This window comes from Pinus tabuliformis, chromosome 3_1 (genome assembly GCF_031772625.1).
Source record: "Pinus tabuliformis cultivar Carrire ecotype Pingquan chromosome 3_1, CPIR1, whole genome shotgun sequence".
Lineage (NCBI taxonomy): Eukaryota > Viridiplantae > Streptophyta > Pinopsida > Pinales > Pinaceae > Pinus > Pinus tabuliformis.
The window spans coordinates 629024028-629040528 of NC_142301.1; the positions used below are offsets into that span (position 1 = coordinate 629024028).

Consider the following 16501-nt stretch of genomic DNA (forward strand, 5'->3'; position numbering starts at 1 on the left):
GGCTTCACCTTAGTGGGATGATTATTCAAATAACAACTTATCCTGTATAGGACAGCAGTCCAATAATGGCAATGAAATATGTTGACCTAAATCAGGGCATTCTGTATATGGATTTTTCCAAATACATCTTAAAGAACTTAAGAACGTTAGATTCAGCATTCTTAAAAATAGTTGACTGTTCTTGCCTGTTGCAATTTGAAAGATGTCGTAGAAAAGTGGCCTTGGGATTATGACCCAATCCTTATTAACTATATGGGTATGTTTAAGCATAAGAGGTGGGTATGTTCTATTGATTTATTTCAAGATGCCTTAGTCACTCTATTAAAGTATTTACTATTTACATTACATAAATTCTTGGTTACACGGTGCTTTTGGTCAATTGTGGACAATATTTTGCCCCTTTCTTTGAAAACCACATCCAATGACTCTTAATTTATAACTTAACCCGTCACTTTCACTGTTCCTGCATGTTCCAATTGGAACAAAGACAGCAGATATCAGAAATGAGATTACAGTAATAAATTTGAGTTCAACATGAATCTTTAGAAAAATAGTTGCCTACTTTGTTAGAGTTTGGTCCCATTGAGCACAGAAAAATATACTTGAAAAAAACTGCCATGTAGAATTTTAGAATGACAGCATAATGGTATGCTAAAACAGATATAACAGATCACAATACCAACCTCCAAATCTTTTAGCTTGACACCTGCTGCAATCGACACCAGCAACTTGTCATCCGAGAGTATAGGCTTCAAGTCTATAAGAGCTTCTTTAACTGCCAAGTGCAACACATTACTTGTAAGACATCCATATATAGCTAATACTGCTTCTGACATTAAATAAGCAAGGGCTTCTTCCAGGTAAACATCTCACCAACCTACAATTAACAGGTTATTTTCTTATTTACTGCTAAATCTTGAGAGATGCATTATGGAAGCCACAATGCCCTTCATAAAAATAATGCAAACACATCAAAATTTTGCAATGTTGTAACAATCATGAATGACCAATCAACAATCATGGAAGACAAGAAAGGACATATTATTGGTGAGGAAACTTCTGATGGATAGTTGACGGCTAAAGATTAACAGAGAGTTACCATAAAGGATAGTACATCCTTGTAAGCAGTTTGCAAATTCACATAGCCAGGATTTCAAGCTTCCACCGGTGTGACCATGACCACATGGAAAAGCCCCTAGAATTTTTTTTGAATGTTTCCAAAGACCATTCTACCAGCAGAGAAAGAGAGTAATTAAAGTTGTAATTCACAACAGATTAAGAGGGAGCTTTGCCACTTTTGGGTCAAGTTGGTTCAAACCATCCTGCTTTTAATATTAATATGCTGGTTAGCTTTTCTAGCTTCGATTCTGGGAACAATTTCACAAGATTTTTTGAATGGGGATGTAGTGTATTTTTAATATGTATTCCTACAATTGAAGTTGATAATAGGACAAACAGGTGTTTGATAATTGAAAAGTTCTTAAAAGAGGTTGTTACACTCATATAGCATGATGTATCATTTGTAAATTTCATCACAATGGATGGATGGGTAGTATATATATGAGAAATATTTTCTCTTAGGTAGCCCTCAGCCAGCAGCCAGCAGCCCCTTGTAGCCCCTAGATAGATCGATGTGCTATTTTCTCTACCACCTATGCCAGCCATGTGGTCCCTTGTCCATTTGTTATGAATGCATGTTTGAAGGTGGGCCTTCCAACCCCAAAGGTATGACTTTTCATTGGTATAGTTGAGTAGTTTTCCTTATTTATCATGGGAACTCTTCGGCATGAATTGGTGGGGGGATTCGGCGGAAAGAGTGGGTTAGGTTTGTATTCTTGTCTCCATTGCCCGATTTCGTGGTTACTCTTGTATCCTAGTCCCATGGGATCTCCTTTACTGGCCATTAGCTTGAGGGTTGACACTACATGGGAAATCTCAATTTTGGTTGTGTGGTCCTGCTTCCCGATACCACCTACATTGCTCCCTTTCCACTCAAGACCCGTTCATCTCTTCTCCCATCCGGGTCCACATGGGGTTAGCCTCCCCCTCCCCTTGTCCACACCTTGGGTCAGGCCTGAAACAATGCCCCGAAGGTTGATGCAGCTAAAAAGAAAGTAAAAACCATAATTTAGCCACTCTCAACAGGAAATGTACCACAAAATGCAAAAGATGGTTGACACATACAAATTTAGCACGTGGGCAAAAGCTGAACATGAGCTCTCCCCCTTATTCATGGCCATCACCCTGGTTCCTGTGGGCCCTAGATGAGCCCCCTCCATCATTAAGGGACCCATGATTGTCCCAACTCCCGGTGGGCGATGAGCCGCCCCACCTCAAGGGGGTATCCACTGCTACATATTACACATCAAGATCTCCATCCTCTGGAGCCCCGATCAGTTATAAAGAAAAATCAATCGAAGGCAAAAGGCATGTGAAGAAGGGTGGAAAAGCAAAGGTTAGCGTAACTCATGTACCACGATTTGCTCCCTCCTACACTCATATACCTAGGTGTGGGCTTCCATTATTATAGCTACCCAATGTACCTTGACATGTGGTCTAGATGTTTCCCTTGATCCCCACTCCATTCCATCATCATATCATTTGCCACCTATCTCTTAAAGGATGTACTATGGACATTCCACCCCCTTTAGAGGTTGAAACCACCAAATAGGGTCCTTGGTTAACCCCCTTTGAGCTTGGAGACACTGGTACTTGCCTAAGCCCACTATGGAAGGGCATGCCACCATGAAGTGCCCCATTGATCCCATAACTTGTAAGCATTATTACTTGATTATTCTAATGATTTGTTGTATTGGAGAGCAAGGGGACGCATTGGATCTTATGTAGGATTGCAGGTAGGTTTTCATTTAGGGCTTGGTCTTCCTATGCAGGATCCTAGCCCTCCATAGGGCCACATTAACACTTGTAGGGTGAGCGTTAAGAGGCATGGACCTCCGCCATAGTAGATATCACTTCATGGATCCCCAACAATGTTCATTGATTACTCGTGTTCCACCTTTTGGATGAGGATGATGTACCTAGTCCACCATGCCCAACCGACTCCACAGTTGCACCATACACCTGGCAGTTGCGCCAAGATATCTCCTGCTGCAGATGGGTGGTTTATGTTATCACTCCAGCACTTACAAATGGTTTACAGACAGATTTGATTCATTTGGAGACCCATGAGGATGTCCTTGTGCCCCCACACCCACTTGGGAGCACCACAGGTTCTTGATTGGATTACAAGGGGCCAACCCCTTGTCCACTATGTTTGTAGTCCTCTTCTTCATCATGACACCCCTTGGACTTCATCGGGCCTCCTCAAAGGCCCAACGACTCACTTCGATGATCATTTGACCCTCTTGAAAGGCTTATTCATGTATTATTGAGCTATTTGGTGGGCTTGTCACCAATGTTATTATTATTTTGCACATTATTTTATTCTAGGGGCTAAGTTAGGCCCAAATTAGCTAAATCGAATTCATTAGACATTGTATAAATAGATGATGAGTTGATTCATTCTCTCTTGTGAGATTTTCGCTATTCCTTTTGGAGGACGAAATTGGATGAATGGATGAATTTTGATGTTTGGATCTCTTCATTTACGTCTTGGAGCTTCTATATTGGCATATGATGATGATCAGATATACTTTTTCTCACATATAAGTGCACTTTAACACTATTTTATCATTTTCTTATGTCACATGCATGTTGTTGGGGAATTTCGCTATACTAGGCTGGAATTTGTTGCTTTTCTTGTGTGAAATGGTGGAAATTTGTCTTTTTATAGCGTTGCATCATGTCATGGGCCATGTTTGAATAAGTGAATGTTCTTAGAGATATTTTGTTAAAATTTTATCTTGATAATTCATCATAAAACCTTGAAGCAATTGTCTCATGCCCTAATTGCCATGCGAAATTCTTCTAAAGGCCTCCTTGACTAAGTGAAATCATCCCAAGCACTGGAATCTCCTTGACTCCATTTCTCCCAAAGGATCAGGCACTGATCCTCCATAGGTGATCACCTTAAAGCATATTTTTGTCACCTTTCTCTCTTTCTTTCTAGGCCTAGCATACATAGGTCACCTTGGGCATCAATTATATCAGAATCTAGCATCCACACACTTCGATTTTTCGTCCACAACTGCGCTAGAGTTTTCTCTAGAGGCCCTCTGAATTTCAAGCAAATCCGGTAGTGTAATCTCGAGATACCACAAGCCCTAGCTCGAGGATCATTTCTTGCCCTAGGTTTCCCTTGGCTAGTGACCTCATTTTGAACATTACATTCTATTCCAAGAAGATTTTTCCATTGATCCTCTTCTCTTCTACAATTAGTTCAAGCCCCTCCTTGAGTGACCAATTCCTCTTACTTGACCTAATTTTGGATCCACTTGATCCTGTGTGGTCCCACAGCTTTTCGAAGATAATCTCACAAAGACTATTTGGAAACCAAGTTTTCACAAGGGTTTTAGGACTAAGCCTCTCCTTTACAAAGCTTATTTGCAAAACCTAGCCCTTGAAACTCCCTCGGTCCTTCTTAGAGAGCCTTACACCTTGCTTCCCAAGCAAGCAAACCATAAAGAGCAGGTATCTTCCCATCAATAAAAGTCCGTAAAGAGCAGGGAGCTTTAGCTGAGGTGACAGTGGGTTATTTCTCCATTATTTCCCTTGACTTAGTAGTTGCCCTTCTAGGACCACCTCCTAGGGCCCCTGCTAGTTTGAACGATAATAACCCCAAAGCTAGGTGAAATTTATTGTTGAATTATTAGGTGAGTAATAGTGTTTTTAGTCAAGTCTGATGTAAAAGTGGTTTAGGAATAATTTAAGCTAATTGGCTTAATTATTTTATTACAAATCACTTGGTTTACTAGATCATATTGTGTCGCAAATGGGTTATGTGTCTTGAGGGTCTAAGCCAAATGTGTATTCCATCTTTGAATCTTGTAAATAAAAAATCATATGTACTAGAGGGTTGGAAAAATAACTAAATCCCCTAGTGTAAATTAATTAATTTTTCTGGCAAAATTAAATTAAATCCTAAGACAGAAAATTAATTAATAGAGTCAAAATTAAATTGTCTTAGGAAAACAAATTCTCCAGATGGAAAAATTCATGGGTCTTAAAAGAGTCAATTTTTAAAGGTCCTCCACCAAGGGAATACAATATATTTCAAAAAAAATTGGACCCTTGGACCTTGGTGGTTAAGTCAAAGCCAATTTTTTGAGGAAATTAGCTCAATATATTAATTTTGAGCTAATTAAAATGAAATTAAATGATAAATTCGAAAATTCCTCAAAAAAAAAAAATTGAGGGCCAAGATTAAAAGATCTAGAAATGTTTGTCAACGGCCAAGATTATTTTGACAAGGATCAAAGAAACTAGCCGTTATTTTCTCATTTGGAGGATTTACCTATAAAATAGAAAGTTAATTGAGTCTCTATTCATCCTGATCTCTAGCTAGAATATTGTTGTTGAAGCATTTTTGTAAACTATTGTCCCGCTGGGAACTATTTTTTCAGCTATAATAAAAGACTTTGTGGTGCAACTCGAGGTGTTCTTGTTCATTGATCTGTGATATGTATTGACTACGAGCTTCCTATGTTGTGCTTCATGTGATTATTTTGAGATAATACATAGTGTTTGCAGGTACTCAATCCTTGGTCTCCAAGTTCACAGACTGTGGGCAAGGATCATTTTGCTTGGATCTAGTTTTTATATAGTGGATTAAATCTTCGCTAAGGCTATAGTAAGCATAAATTTTCTGGAGCATTTATAGTCATTCTTCAAAGGAAAAAAAAACATTATAAAAAATATTCTCTCAAAAATCTATTTGAAACCCTTGTATAATTTGTAAAATAATTTTGTAAATTTATATTGTAAATTATTTTGCTAACTTGGGTTGGGGTTTTAGATTTATTTTGTATATATTTTGGGTTTGGGTGTTGTAATTTTATTTTTTGCAGGTTGGATCAAGGGATCAAGTGAAGGAAGAGCTAGATCTAGGCCCTTGAGGGTAAGATCTAGTCTCTAGATAATTTTGCAAGGCCATTCACTGAAGATTATTCAGCAAAATTCAGATCTGAGAAAGAAAAAAAAAATCGAGACAAGGGTTTTACTTTTCAACCTCCCCACGGGGACCAGATCTAGCCCCTCCATGGGCAGCGTCAGCCTCTCAGGCCCCAGTGTCAACCTTTTCTCCTCCTATGTCAGCCTTTTCAGCCTCACTGAGGTAGGCCGTGAGGCCAAGAGGCCTCATCCTCCATCCTTAGCCCCAGCATTGTTCCTTTTAGGCCTTCTTGGGCCTATTCGTGGCCTCTTTGGGCCTCAGCCTCCCTCTGGAAGGCTATACTACAGCCCTAGAAGGCTTATCGTGGGCTTTCAACCCCTGAAACCCTCAGCGTCCTCCTTGCAGCCTCCTCCTCTGCCAATGTCCCCCTCTCTGAGCCTCGGCGTTGACCTTTTGTGGCCTTATCCAGCCTCCTTAAGCCGTAATCTATCATTCTAGCCCCTTTATCCCCAAATGTTGGCCTTCCTTGGCCCAGCGTTGCCTATTCTTGGTCTATCTACCCTAAAACCCTAAATCTGAAGTTTTGGACTGAATATTTAGTGATTTTGCAGGTTTTGGAGCTCAAAATTTCTATTTTTCAAGCAGCAACTTGATGCCAAAATTTCAACAAATTTTGGCCAAGGGATCTTCAAGGCCTTGGGCCTAGGGTTTGACGTGTAAACCCTAGTTTTACTTCTGTTTTATTTCAACAATTAAATCAATAAGAATTCACCCCTAAATCACATGTTTAATGGTCAAAATCACTTAGAATTGTAAGATCTAAAGTTTCATGAGTTTTGACCACTCGGGCATCTTGGATTTCGCCTAGAACTAATTTTCAAGCTTGTTGGAGTTTACTGCATAACTGAAATTTTTAGATCTGAATATTTCTTAATCACACTTAATTAAGGTCAAAAATCTAAAAAAAAATCAGTTTCAATGAATTTTTGCTATTTTTAGACATATTGGGCATTGTCTTAGGCTTGACTACCTTGTTGATCTGTCACTATTTCAATGTTGTAATAAACATATCAGTTATGAAAATTGCTGAATCAAACTCTCTAAAAGTCTAAAAATTTGAATTTTTAAAGTTTTAGTGCAATTTTACTATTTTTGGGCATATTGGTCATCTAATTTTGGTATCACTAACTTGTTGATCTGTGGTTACTCACTAAGGTGATTAATATTTCAGATCTGAAAATTCACTGAAGAATATATTTTAAGAGGGCTATTATATCTGATTTTTTAGTTAATCAAGTTACCTGGCAATTGGACATATTTTAGCAAGCATAGGCATTGTTGGATTGACATTTACATATTGTTGTCATAATTTGTTTACTGTTGTCATAATAGTCACTTGTTGCTCATCAAAGGATCATAGGAACATAAAAGTACCTAAGTGTCTTCGTATTTTGTTCCTAGCATTTACATTGTGAAAGTGACTGACATTTTGTATATTTTATGATTTTCCATGCTATAAGAAATCAAATTTCACACTCACTTAAAGCACTTAAATCTCTTGGGAATATTGGCATCGAGTAATAAGATCACGTATAATCTTGTTTAACTGTGATTATCATCTTGATTGATAAGTGGATAAGTTGGCTTAATTGTTTAAACATCTTGTGGAATATTGTTGAAGTTTACACTAGCATCTTGTTTAAGATTGTATCTTAATATCGTTAAGTACTCTTGCTTTAAGATAAATTCACAATAAGTACTTAAGTAACTTACACAATCTTAACTCAAGATAACTTTCACTCATCTAGCTTGAGGGAACTCGGCAACTCTTAGGTGGTTAACACAGTGACCTTGCAGTTCTCAGAGCCACAGTCTCTGCAGCGTCGGAGGCATCGGGTGATAGGAGCACAACAAAAGGTATCATTAATCAGGCCCTAGCTTGCTTCCTATTGGCCTCCTTCCCACAACCTAACTTGGAGCCCAACTTCAAAATAGTTAAGGGAAAGTTACATTTAGATTAGGCATATAACTAAAAATAACCAAGATCACTACATCACACATATGTCATAGGGTTTGCATATCATTTAGGTTAGTCAATCATCTCAAGCAGCGGGTGTCCATCCGGTCATTTGGTTCCAATTTACTATAAGCAAGAATTTGTGACTCTATTAAGGCACTGGTCTCATACTTTAAAATTTAATCGAATTAATAGCCTTGCTTAAATTCAACCAAGTGGCTAGGCCACTCATCCTGTCTCCCGGACGAGTTGGTTTCCAACTTGTTTTACTTCACCACATTCCATAGGGACTGCCCCCCATAGCCTATTGTTGGGAGACAGCTAGAACGGAGTGGGCAGGGATCAAAGTAACAGCCCTCGTCCTAGGCATTGTCGCGGTGCCAATACAATTCGGGCGGCAACATGATCAACACAATTTATGATTTGTGCCTTATCCTAAATGGTCTTAGTGGAGTCTTCTAGGGATAAATTTAATGAGAACAGTTTTGATGGAGTGAGGGATGATTAGGGAATCCACTTTTTAAAACCTAACTATTTTTCTTGTAACGGGAGAACTTAAATATAAGTAATGCACAATCAGAATTTCCTTATAGGTTTCAAAGACAATAATTTTGCATACTATGAGGGAGCAAGATTTCAACATAGATTTAGCATTTAGTCATGGCATAATATAGAAACCCTACGTCACAAATACAATATGCAAAATATAGAAGATAAAGCATGAAACTTACAAATTCTCCAAAGAAAAACTTCATTCAAACCCAAGAAAACATCTCCACGCAAAGATCCATCTCCAAGTGAATTCGCACCATATAAAAGTCACATCTTGCCCAAGTAGTGAAAAAGGACTAATTCGCACTCTTTTACAACAGAAAAGTGTAAAATGTGTGATGATGAAAATTAAATAAGAGGAGCCTCTATTTATATGAGGCTTACATCCTTTATTTTTACTCATTTCCAAGGCAGAATGCCGCAATCCAAAAATTCGTTGGGGCCAAAATGAATATTTTCTCAAGAAAATCGAATTTTTGGGTCAAGATGGTTGATTGAATGAGAGAATTACAACAATTCTATTTTTTGAAGATTCTCCAATGATCCAAAACCACCTAGAAGTCGAAATTTGGTCCATCCAACACAACAATCAAGGAAATCAAATTATTTTGGAGATCTGTGCACCAATTATCAAGGGATCAAATTAATTTAATAAGAATCAAGCCATGGATCAAGGAAACTAGTCGTTATTTCCACTTGGATGGGTTTGATGCTATCATTTTTTATATAAGGAAGTTATTTTGCTCCTCAGTCTATCATGTACTCATTAGAAAATCCTGAGCAAGCTCTGAGTCAAGCTTTGTTGGATGTAATTTTTCTTTTGGAATAATAAATCAGAAGTCTTTGGGGGTTTATTCACGAGGGTGTTCCTCTTTTGTTTCTTGTGGTAATGTTTTCTAGATCATGTTCTTAATGCTCTACTGAATAATACTGCACAAGTTATTATGTCATTAGCTAGTGGTTGGATTAACTATTTGCACAGGTATCTTGCATTAGTTATTGGGTGAGTAGGACATTAAATTTGATTAATCCAGCAGGTATCTCTAGATTTTGAGGGTTTATTGTGTGATCTAGCCCCTTTTGATCTAATAACTTCATCTTAAGTGTGTAGAGATTATATGGTATTCAGATCTTGGCATGAGGGGAAGTCTTTGATTGGACCAGCCAATGACCAATGCAGGAAGCTCAAGAGCCTATTGTGTTAAATTCCTAGGGCTTATCTAACGATTGTTTTGCTGAGACCTTGTAATGTCCCGGCAAATTAATTACCTAAGAGACGAAGTAGCCTATCAATCCCCGTAGGCTATAGTCTTGAATAAAGGGGAAAACCCCAAAATACCCATGTTTGGGGCTAGTTAGGCAAATAAGCCCAAAAATTGGGGCTACGAGTAAAATTTACTCAATCAATTAAGAAGAAGAGGCCCTTCTAGGAAAACTATAAATACAAGAGGGATGAATTCATTTGGGATCATCATTGTGGATCATCTCATTATGTTTTTGAGCATTTTCTCTTAGGTTTTTAAGACCCCTTTTTCTCTTGTCAATTTCGGTGGTGAAAGATTCCATGCTAGTTGACACTTCTTCCATTTTTTCTCTGTTTCCAACACAAAAATACTTCTGAAGGAGGACCAAAATTCTTGGATTAGTCTCTAATTTGGGCATAGGACTACTGTTGAAGATAGTGAAATTATGTTATGGTTAAGTCTCTCTATAAAGGCAGTGAAGCTATCGTCTGGGCCTTTAATCTGACCATAGGAGATACTCTCTTAAAACAGCAGAAACTCGGGTCAAATTCATTAACGTCTAGAGGTAGGTCGGGCCAATTTGATTGACGTTTTGTGGTTACACATATTCTCTATGCTCCCTGAAATCATCTCGTGCATCAGGTTGCAGTTGAAAATAGATTGCGCAAGTCGGCTTCAAGTCTTCATGTCGGCCTCAAGTCAGCCTAAAAGGAGACAGACTCCTATATAAGGAGCCATTTGACCTCCTCAAAGTATTATCATATCATCTCTGAAATCAGCGAGAAAGAGGACGAGTAAAAGGTATGAATAAATCAAGGAAAGAGGTCTCCAAGTGCAGCGAAAAAGGAAGTAAAGCGAGTTTTTGGGAACTATTCTAGGGCTAATTGCAGTCACACGTGCAAAGGCAAGAAGACTATTCTGCTATCATATCAAGCTCTCCTATTGCAGTCATAAAGGAGAAGTGTTTGGGCTAGAAAAGAGTGCATATAAGGCCTCTCATTCAAGTGATAAAGAAGGCTACACAAGTAAAGGAAGAAGAAGGAATCTAACATAGTTTTTGTGAAGGTATCCCCTCACACGTGCGAAGAATTAGGGTTGTATTAATGTTGCTCTAAGTCTGCAATCTTCGTGAAGAAAAGAAGGCCCGGTTGGGAGGTGACAAGTTCATCTTCTTAAGTTAGAAAGGCTCCATCTCAAGCGAAGGAAGAAAAAGGACAAGGATCACTCTAGGGCATACCATCTAGGGTTTCTACAGTTGATAGAAGAAGAACAACAAAGTGCTAGAAGGAGGAAGACGAAGTGTCGGAAGAGGGAGGACGAAGTGTCGGAAGAGGAAGTGATCTTGAAAGGGCTTGACTTGTGCTTGGAGGATCTTCTTGTCAAGGGTCTAGGATTTGGCATTAATCAATAGAAGCTTCAATAAGACAAATTTACGAAAGGGTTTTTCTCTCTAAGAGAGAGATGTTTTGCCCTAGCAGAGAGCCAACATCTTGTGTTCTTGTTTCTTGTGTTTTGGTAGCAGTTTGATGAAGTAAACACACACACTAATAAGAAGAAGAAGAAGATCAAGCTAACAAAGATAAATTGGAAAAGTGCTTCACAAATTGTTATCAAGTCTAGAAGAATCCTACTATACATAACTGCCCTTGATTCTTCAACATGGTTTCAGAGCTAAGGTGACACATCAAGGAAAGGGCATCTCAAGAACACTCATAACATGACTCATCAAGGAAGAAGATCTTAAGGACAACTACAAGGTTGAAGCATCAAGTCAAGAAGTCTCAATCACATCAAGAACAAGAAAGGACTACAAGAAGACTACAAAGCAAGAGGAGAAGCCTTTTGTATAAAGGCACCTACAAGAAAAGCAAATCAAAGAGGGACATACATCAAGCTACACCATCTTCAAAAAGGAAAAATACTACAAGCCAAGTCATCAAGCAAATCTCATCAACAAACAAGTCCATTTGAAGAAAGCAACTTGAATAACATCAAGATCTAAGGAAGGCAAGCCACCAAGTCTTCAAGAAGAAAGCATGTCCACTACATCTCAAACTCTATCAAGTAAGTACATGTCCCCTTCGGAATATACCTCAATGTCTTTTTGCAAAGAAAGCAACAAATTGTTTGGGACCACTAACTTCTTTGCATGGAAGAAGAGGACTGATTTACTTCTCAAAGAGAATGAACTTCTAGATCACATCAAAGGGAATATCGCTATGCCTGCTAAGGAACAAACTCAAGCTTTAGCCAAGTACAATAAGGATGACACAAGAGCTCAAAGGATTCTAATAGAATCCATCGGACTCTCTCATTCCTTATGTCTCCAAATTTGAAACATCAAAAGAAATCTATGACAAGCTAATAGAACTATTCTCGGTAAGCACAACTAGAGAAGTGATATCTCTACGAAATGATTTGTACAAGATGAAGATATCAAAGGAAGGAATAGCTCCATACTTCATGAAGATCTCTGAGATGAGGGATCAACTTCAAGCGCTGGGAGAAGTCATGTTTGATAGAGAAATGACAATCTTAGTACTCAATGCTCTACATGAGGATTGGGGCAACTTCACATCAAGCATATATGCCAAGAAGGAAGCTACCCCACTAAGTAAATTATGCTCTCTATGCAAGATAGAGGAAACTAGAATCAAAGCAAAAGATGATGTGGGAGCCATGAAGTACAACCAAACATACCTTGGCAAAGTGAACTAGGTATAGGGTTGGAGCCCTTGAGGTTGGTGCCTCAAAATTGACAAGGTTGGAGCCTTGGAAGTCCAAGTCAGTGCTTGGAAAATACAAGTTGGAGCCTGGAAGATTGAGGATTGGTGTCCTTGGAGTTGGTGCTCCTAAACTCAAGGTTGGTGCCTTGGATAAGATAGGGTCGAAGCCCTAAAGGTCGGAGCCTCACTAAAGTCCAAGTAGGTGCTTGGCACATCCCAAGTTGGAGCCTGGGTGTCTTCATCAAGGGTTGGAGCCCTACCCATATTGTACTTGATTCTTTATAAAGATTATATTAATAAAAGCGTTTACTTCTATTGTTCATTTTTGTGTTCTAAATATAAGTGATCTAACTAGTAAAAGTAACAATTGAAAAGAAATACTGATTCACCCCCCTCTCAGTATTTCCAACAATTGGTATCAGAGCCAGTACCTTCACTCAAAGCCTAACAGCTTGAAGGTTGATCATTAGAACACAAATGGCAAAGCCAAGGAAGAAAGTCTCCAATCCTCCTAAAGATGTGTCTCCCTCAACCACCGAAATCGAAGTCAATCAATTTGTGAAGGCTCCATTGTTCAATGGAAACTTTGATATATGGGAGGCAAGAATGAGGAATTTCTTAAAGACTCAAGGCATTGAAGTTTGGAAATCGGTGATTGTTGATAGCATGATGGATGGAGAATCCAAGGAACATAATACAAGAGCAATGAAAGCAATCTTGAATGGGCTACCTGATTCTATGAAGGCCAATTTTGAAAAATGCTCGTCAGCAAAAGGCATATGGGATAAACTTCATGATCTTCACTCAAAAGGAGCATTGACAATGATCTCTAGTCAAGAAAATGATGGAAAACAAGAAGAAAATCCAAAGCCCATCAAGGAAGCTGAAGATAAGATTGATGACATCAAGGCTAAAGAAGACCTAGAAGATGAAGAGAATGAAAAAGACTTTGAAGAAGATCTCCTCACTAAACTTATGGCTACATGGAAGAGATTATCAATTTGAAAAAGGAAAATGAGGAACTTAAGAAGAAAGCACTAGTTGGTGACCAAGACCAAACAAGGAAGGAAGTTGACCTTGTCAAGCTTCAAGTACAAGAAAGAGATGAAGAGCTCGCCAAGCTTAAGGAAGAATTTCATCAAAACAAGAGAAAGCATCATGAAGAAGTCATATCCATGACAAATCAATTGGATAAGGTAAAGAAACGGGAAGATACTTGAAAGCATCATGAAGAAGTCATATCCATGACAAATCAATTGGATAAGGTAAAGAAACGGGAAGATACATAAAAGCATCATGAAGAAGTCATATCCATGACAAATCAATTGGATAAGGCAAAGAAACGGGAAGATACCTTGTCAAGCCACCTTGAACAAAGGCACAAGAGCTTGAACAAACTTGAAGCAGAGATTGGTCAATACAAGGAAGAGGTCTCCTCCCTTAGATCTCAACTAGAAGAAGCAAGGAAACAAGCACAAGGAGCTAAGAAGGTGATGGAAGCTTTGACATTCATAGAAGGACAAGTTGATGAAGCAAAAAAGGAGAGAAACACCATGATATGCCAACTAGAAGAAAAGGATGATGACATCACCAAGTTAAAATCAGAAATCACTTCTCTTAAGGCCCAATCATGTGAAGCAACCAAGATGAAGGAAGAAATGGAGATCATTCTATCAAAGAAGGATGAAGAATGCAAGAAAATGAAGGAAGAAATTGTCTTTCTTAAAAAGGAAGTTGACTTGCTGAATAAGAACTTGAAAAGCTCTCAAACCCTAGATGACATCCTAAGTCATCAAAGGTCTCCCCTCGATAAATCAGGTCTTGGCTATGCAGGTGAATCCTCAAGCAAGAATGATGCAAACCCTAATGCTTCAAACAACAAGGATGTGAGGAAGCCTAGAAGAAATGTTGATGCTCCCAGTTCTAGCAAAGGCAAGGAGAAGAGTCAAGACAACTATGGAAGAAACCCTCCTACAAGAAGAAATGCAGATGGTGTCAAGGATGCAAGAAGCAATGGTTATCATCAAAGGATCCCAAGGCAAAAAAAACTTCAGAAGTACATCAAGGAAACCTTCTTCTCCCAGGTACCAAAGTATATTTCTTGGTTATTGCTATTCTTGTACAAACTTTGGGCACATGGCAAAAGATTGTAGGGCATATCACAAAGATAATTATAATGGTCCTCGTCAATCTCCGAGAAGCAATTTTGCAAGAAGAAGTCATGAATTTTTATACATGAACAATATAGAGTGCTTCAACTGTCATAACATTGGACATATGGCACGTGATTGTAACTTGACTTGGGCACCTACACAAGCTAGAACCATACCAGAGAAAAAGGTTACACAAGTATGGAGAAGGAAGCAAACACAATCTGGAAGTCTCTTGAACTCACCAGCCAACAACACATGTTGTTGACTTGATGATGTCATCCTCGATATTCTAAGTATTTGATGGGGAGACTCTACCAAAAGGAAGATCATGCATACAGTTAGGGGGAGCTTATGATGATTAAGCATTCTTGCAGAAGCTATCCGTGAATGGGCCCTATGAAATCCTTGATGAGCCACATGGACAATCATCCTTTGATAGATCGTCTCTCGGGAGCAATTCCATTGAAGAACATGATCCCTTATTCATCCATGAACTATTATCTAAGTTGCACGAAGCGCTGAAACGCTTTGGAGTTTCCGAAACGGGTACGTTTAGAAACATCACCTCCAAAAAATGGAAACGTTGGTTGACACGTCAGATATGTTTATATATGAAAAAATAATTTTATAAATGAGTGAATAACACATTATCTTGCAAGAAAAAAGGGAATAACACCCATAGATGACAATTTAGAAGGAAAACCAAGTCTATATTAAGTCTCATATATGATTACATAATGGTCAAGTTTCAGTCGAGTTTCGGCCGAGTTTCGGAGTTTTGGGTACGGGTACGCCCCGAAACGTTGACTTCCTAGAAGTTTCATGCAACGTAGACTATTATTGAAGATCTCTTCGACTTGATCACTAAGCAAGTAATCTTTCATGAGCTAGAGGAGGTCGTACAAACAGGGGGAGTTGGTTCATCACATGCAGGAATGTAAGCACATCTATCATGGACCACATTGCCAGAATGAAGAGCACCAGGACAGGGGGAGTACCTGGGCACCCCGTTTGCCATTGATGTCAAAGGGGGAGAGAATGTTGGAAGCACAAGAATATTGCCATCAATGACAAAGGGGGAGATTGTTAATCTAGGTTGTCATTGATGTCAATATGGCATTGACCGAGATGTCAATATTCGTGAGATGGCTAATGATAGTCAAGACTCTTGTTTGACAAGGATACCATGAATGAAGATGTCAAGCTACTAAGAAGAAGTCTTGTCCTAGATGCCTATTGTTCATAATGTATCACTGCACTATCATAATGACATGATGATTAAAAACATAACAAGTGGAGACCTCACTTAAAAACACTTGGTGACAAAGAAGAAGCCCATATTGCCCTAATATGCTCTTGGTGATAAGTTGAAGAAAGCTTGGCCCAGTGTGCACTTACCAAATCTTTAGATTAACATAAACTAAAACTATGTGAAGGTAAATTCAAAGGTAAAAACACTACATTCTGTCAGCAATAAAAAAAAAAAACAGCAGATTCAAGAAAGCTAACTTCACATAAAATATACATATCAAGATGACATGGATGAAGCATATCATGATGACATTATGACCCTAAATATTAATGTCTACTTGTTTTTATAAATCCTAAACATTAGTTCTAAAATCTTAATTCCTAAACACCTACGCAAACATCATACATCTATACCATTACCATGTACATAAAATTACTTTGTTTAATGGCAGACAAACATGGCATACATGTTTCCTATGGCCATACATGGCAGACAATGTATAATTGCAGCATGTACATGATACAATGGCAGACAAGACCTTTTACAT

At 38.5% G+C, this 16501-nt stretch overlaps 1 protein-coding gene across 2 annotated transcripts in view; it reads right to left on the reverse strand.

Moving 5' to 3' along the window:
* Nucleotides 1–16501, reverse strand: part of P5CR (pyrroline-5- carboxylate (P5C) reductase) — a 232997-nt gene that overhangs the window by 161697 nt on the left and 54799 nt on the right. For both annotated transcript variants that reach the window (XM_089411683.1, XM_089411684.1), the window contains exon 4: nucleotides 684–775. In XM_089411683.1, coding sequence (XP_089267809.1) covers nucleotides 684–775 — 92 coding nt within the window. The remainder of the gene's footprint in view (nucleotides 1–683; nucleotides 776–16501) is intronic.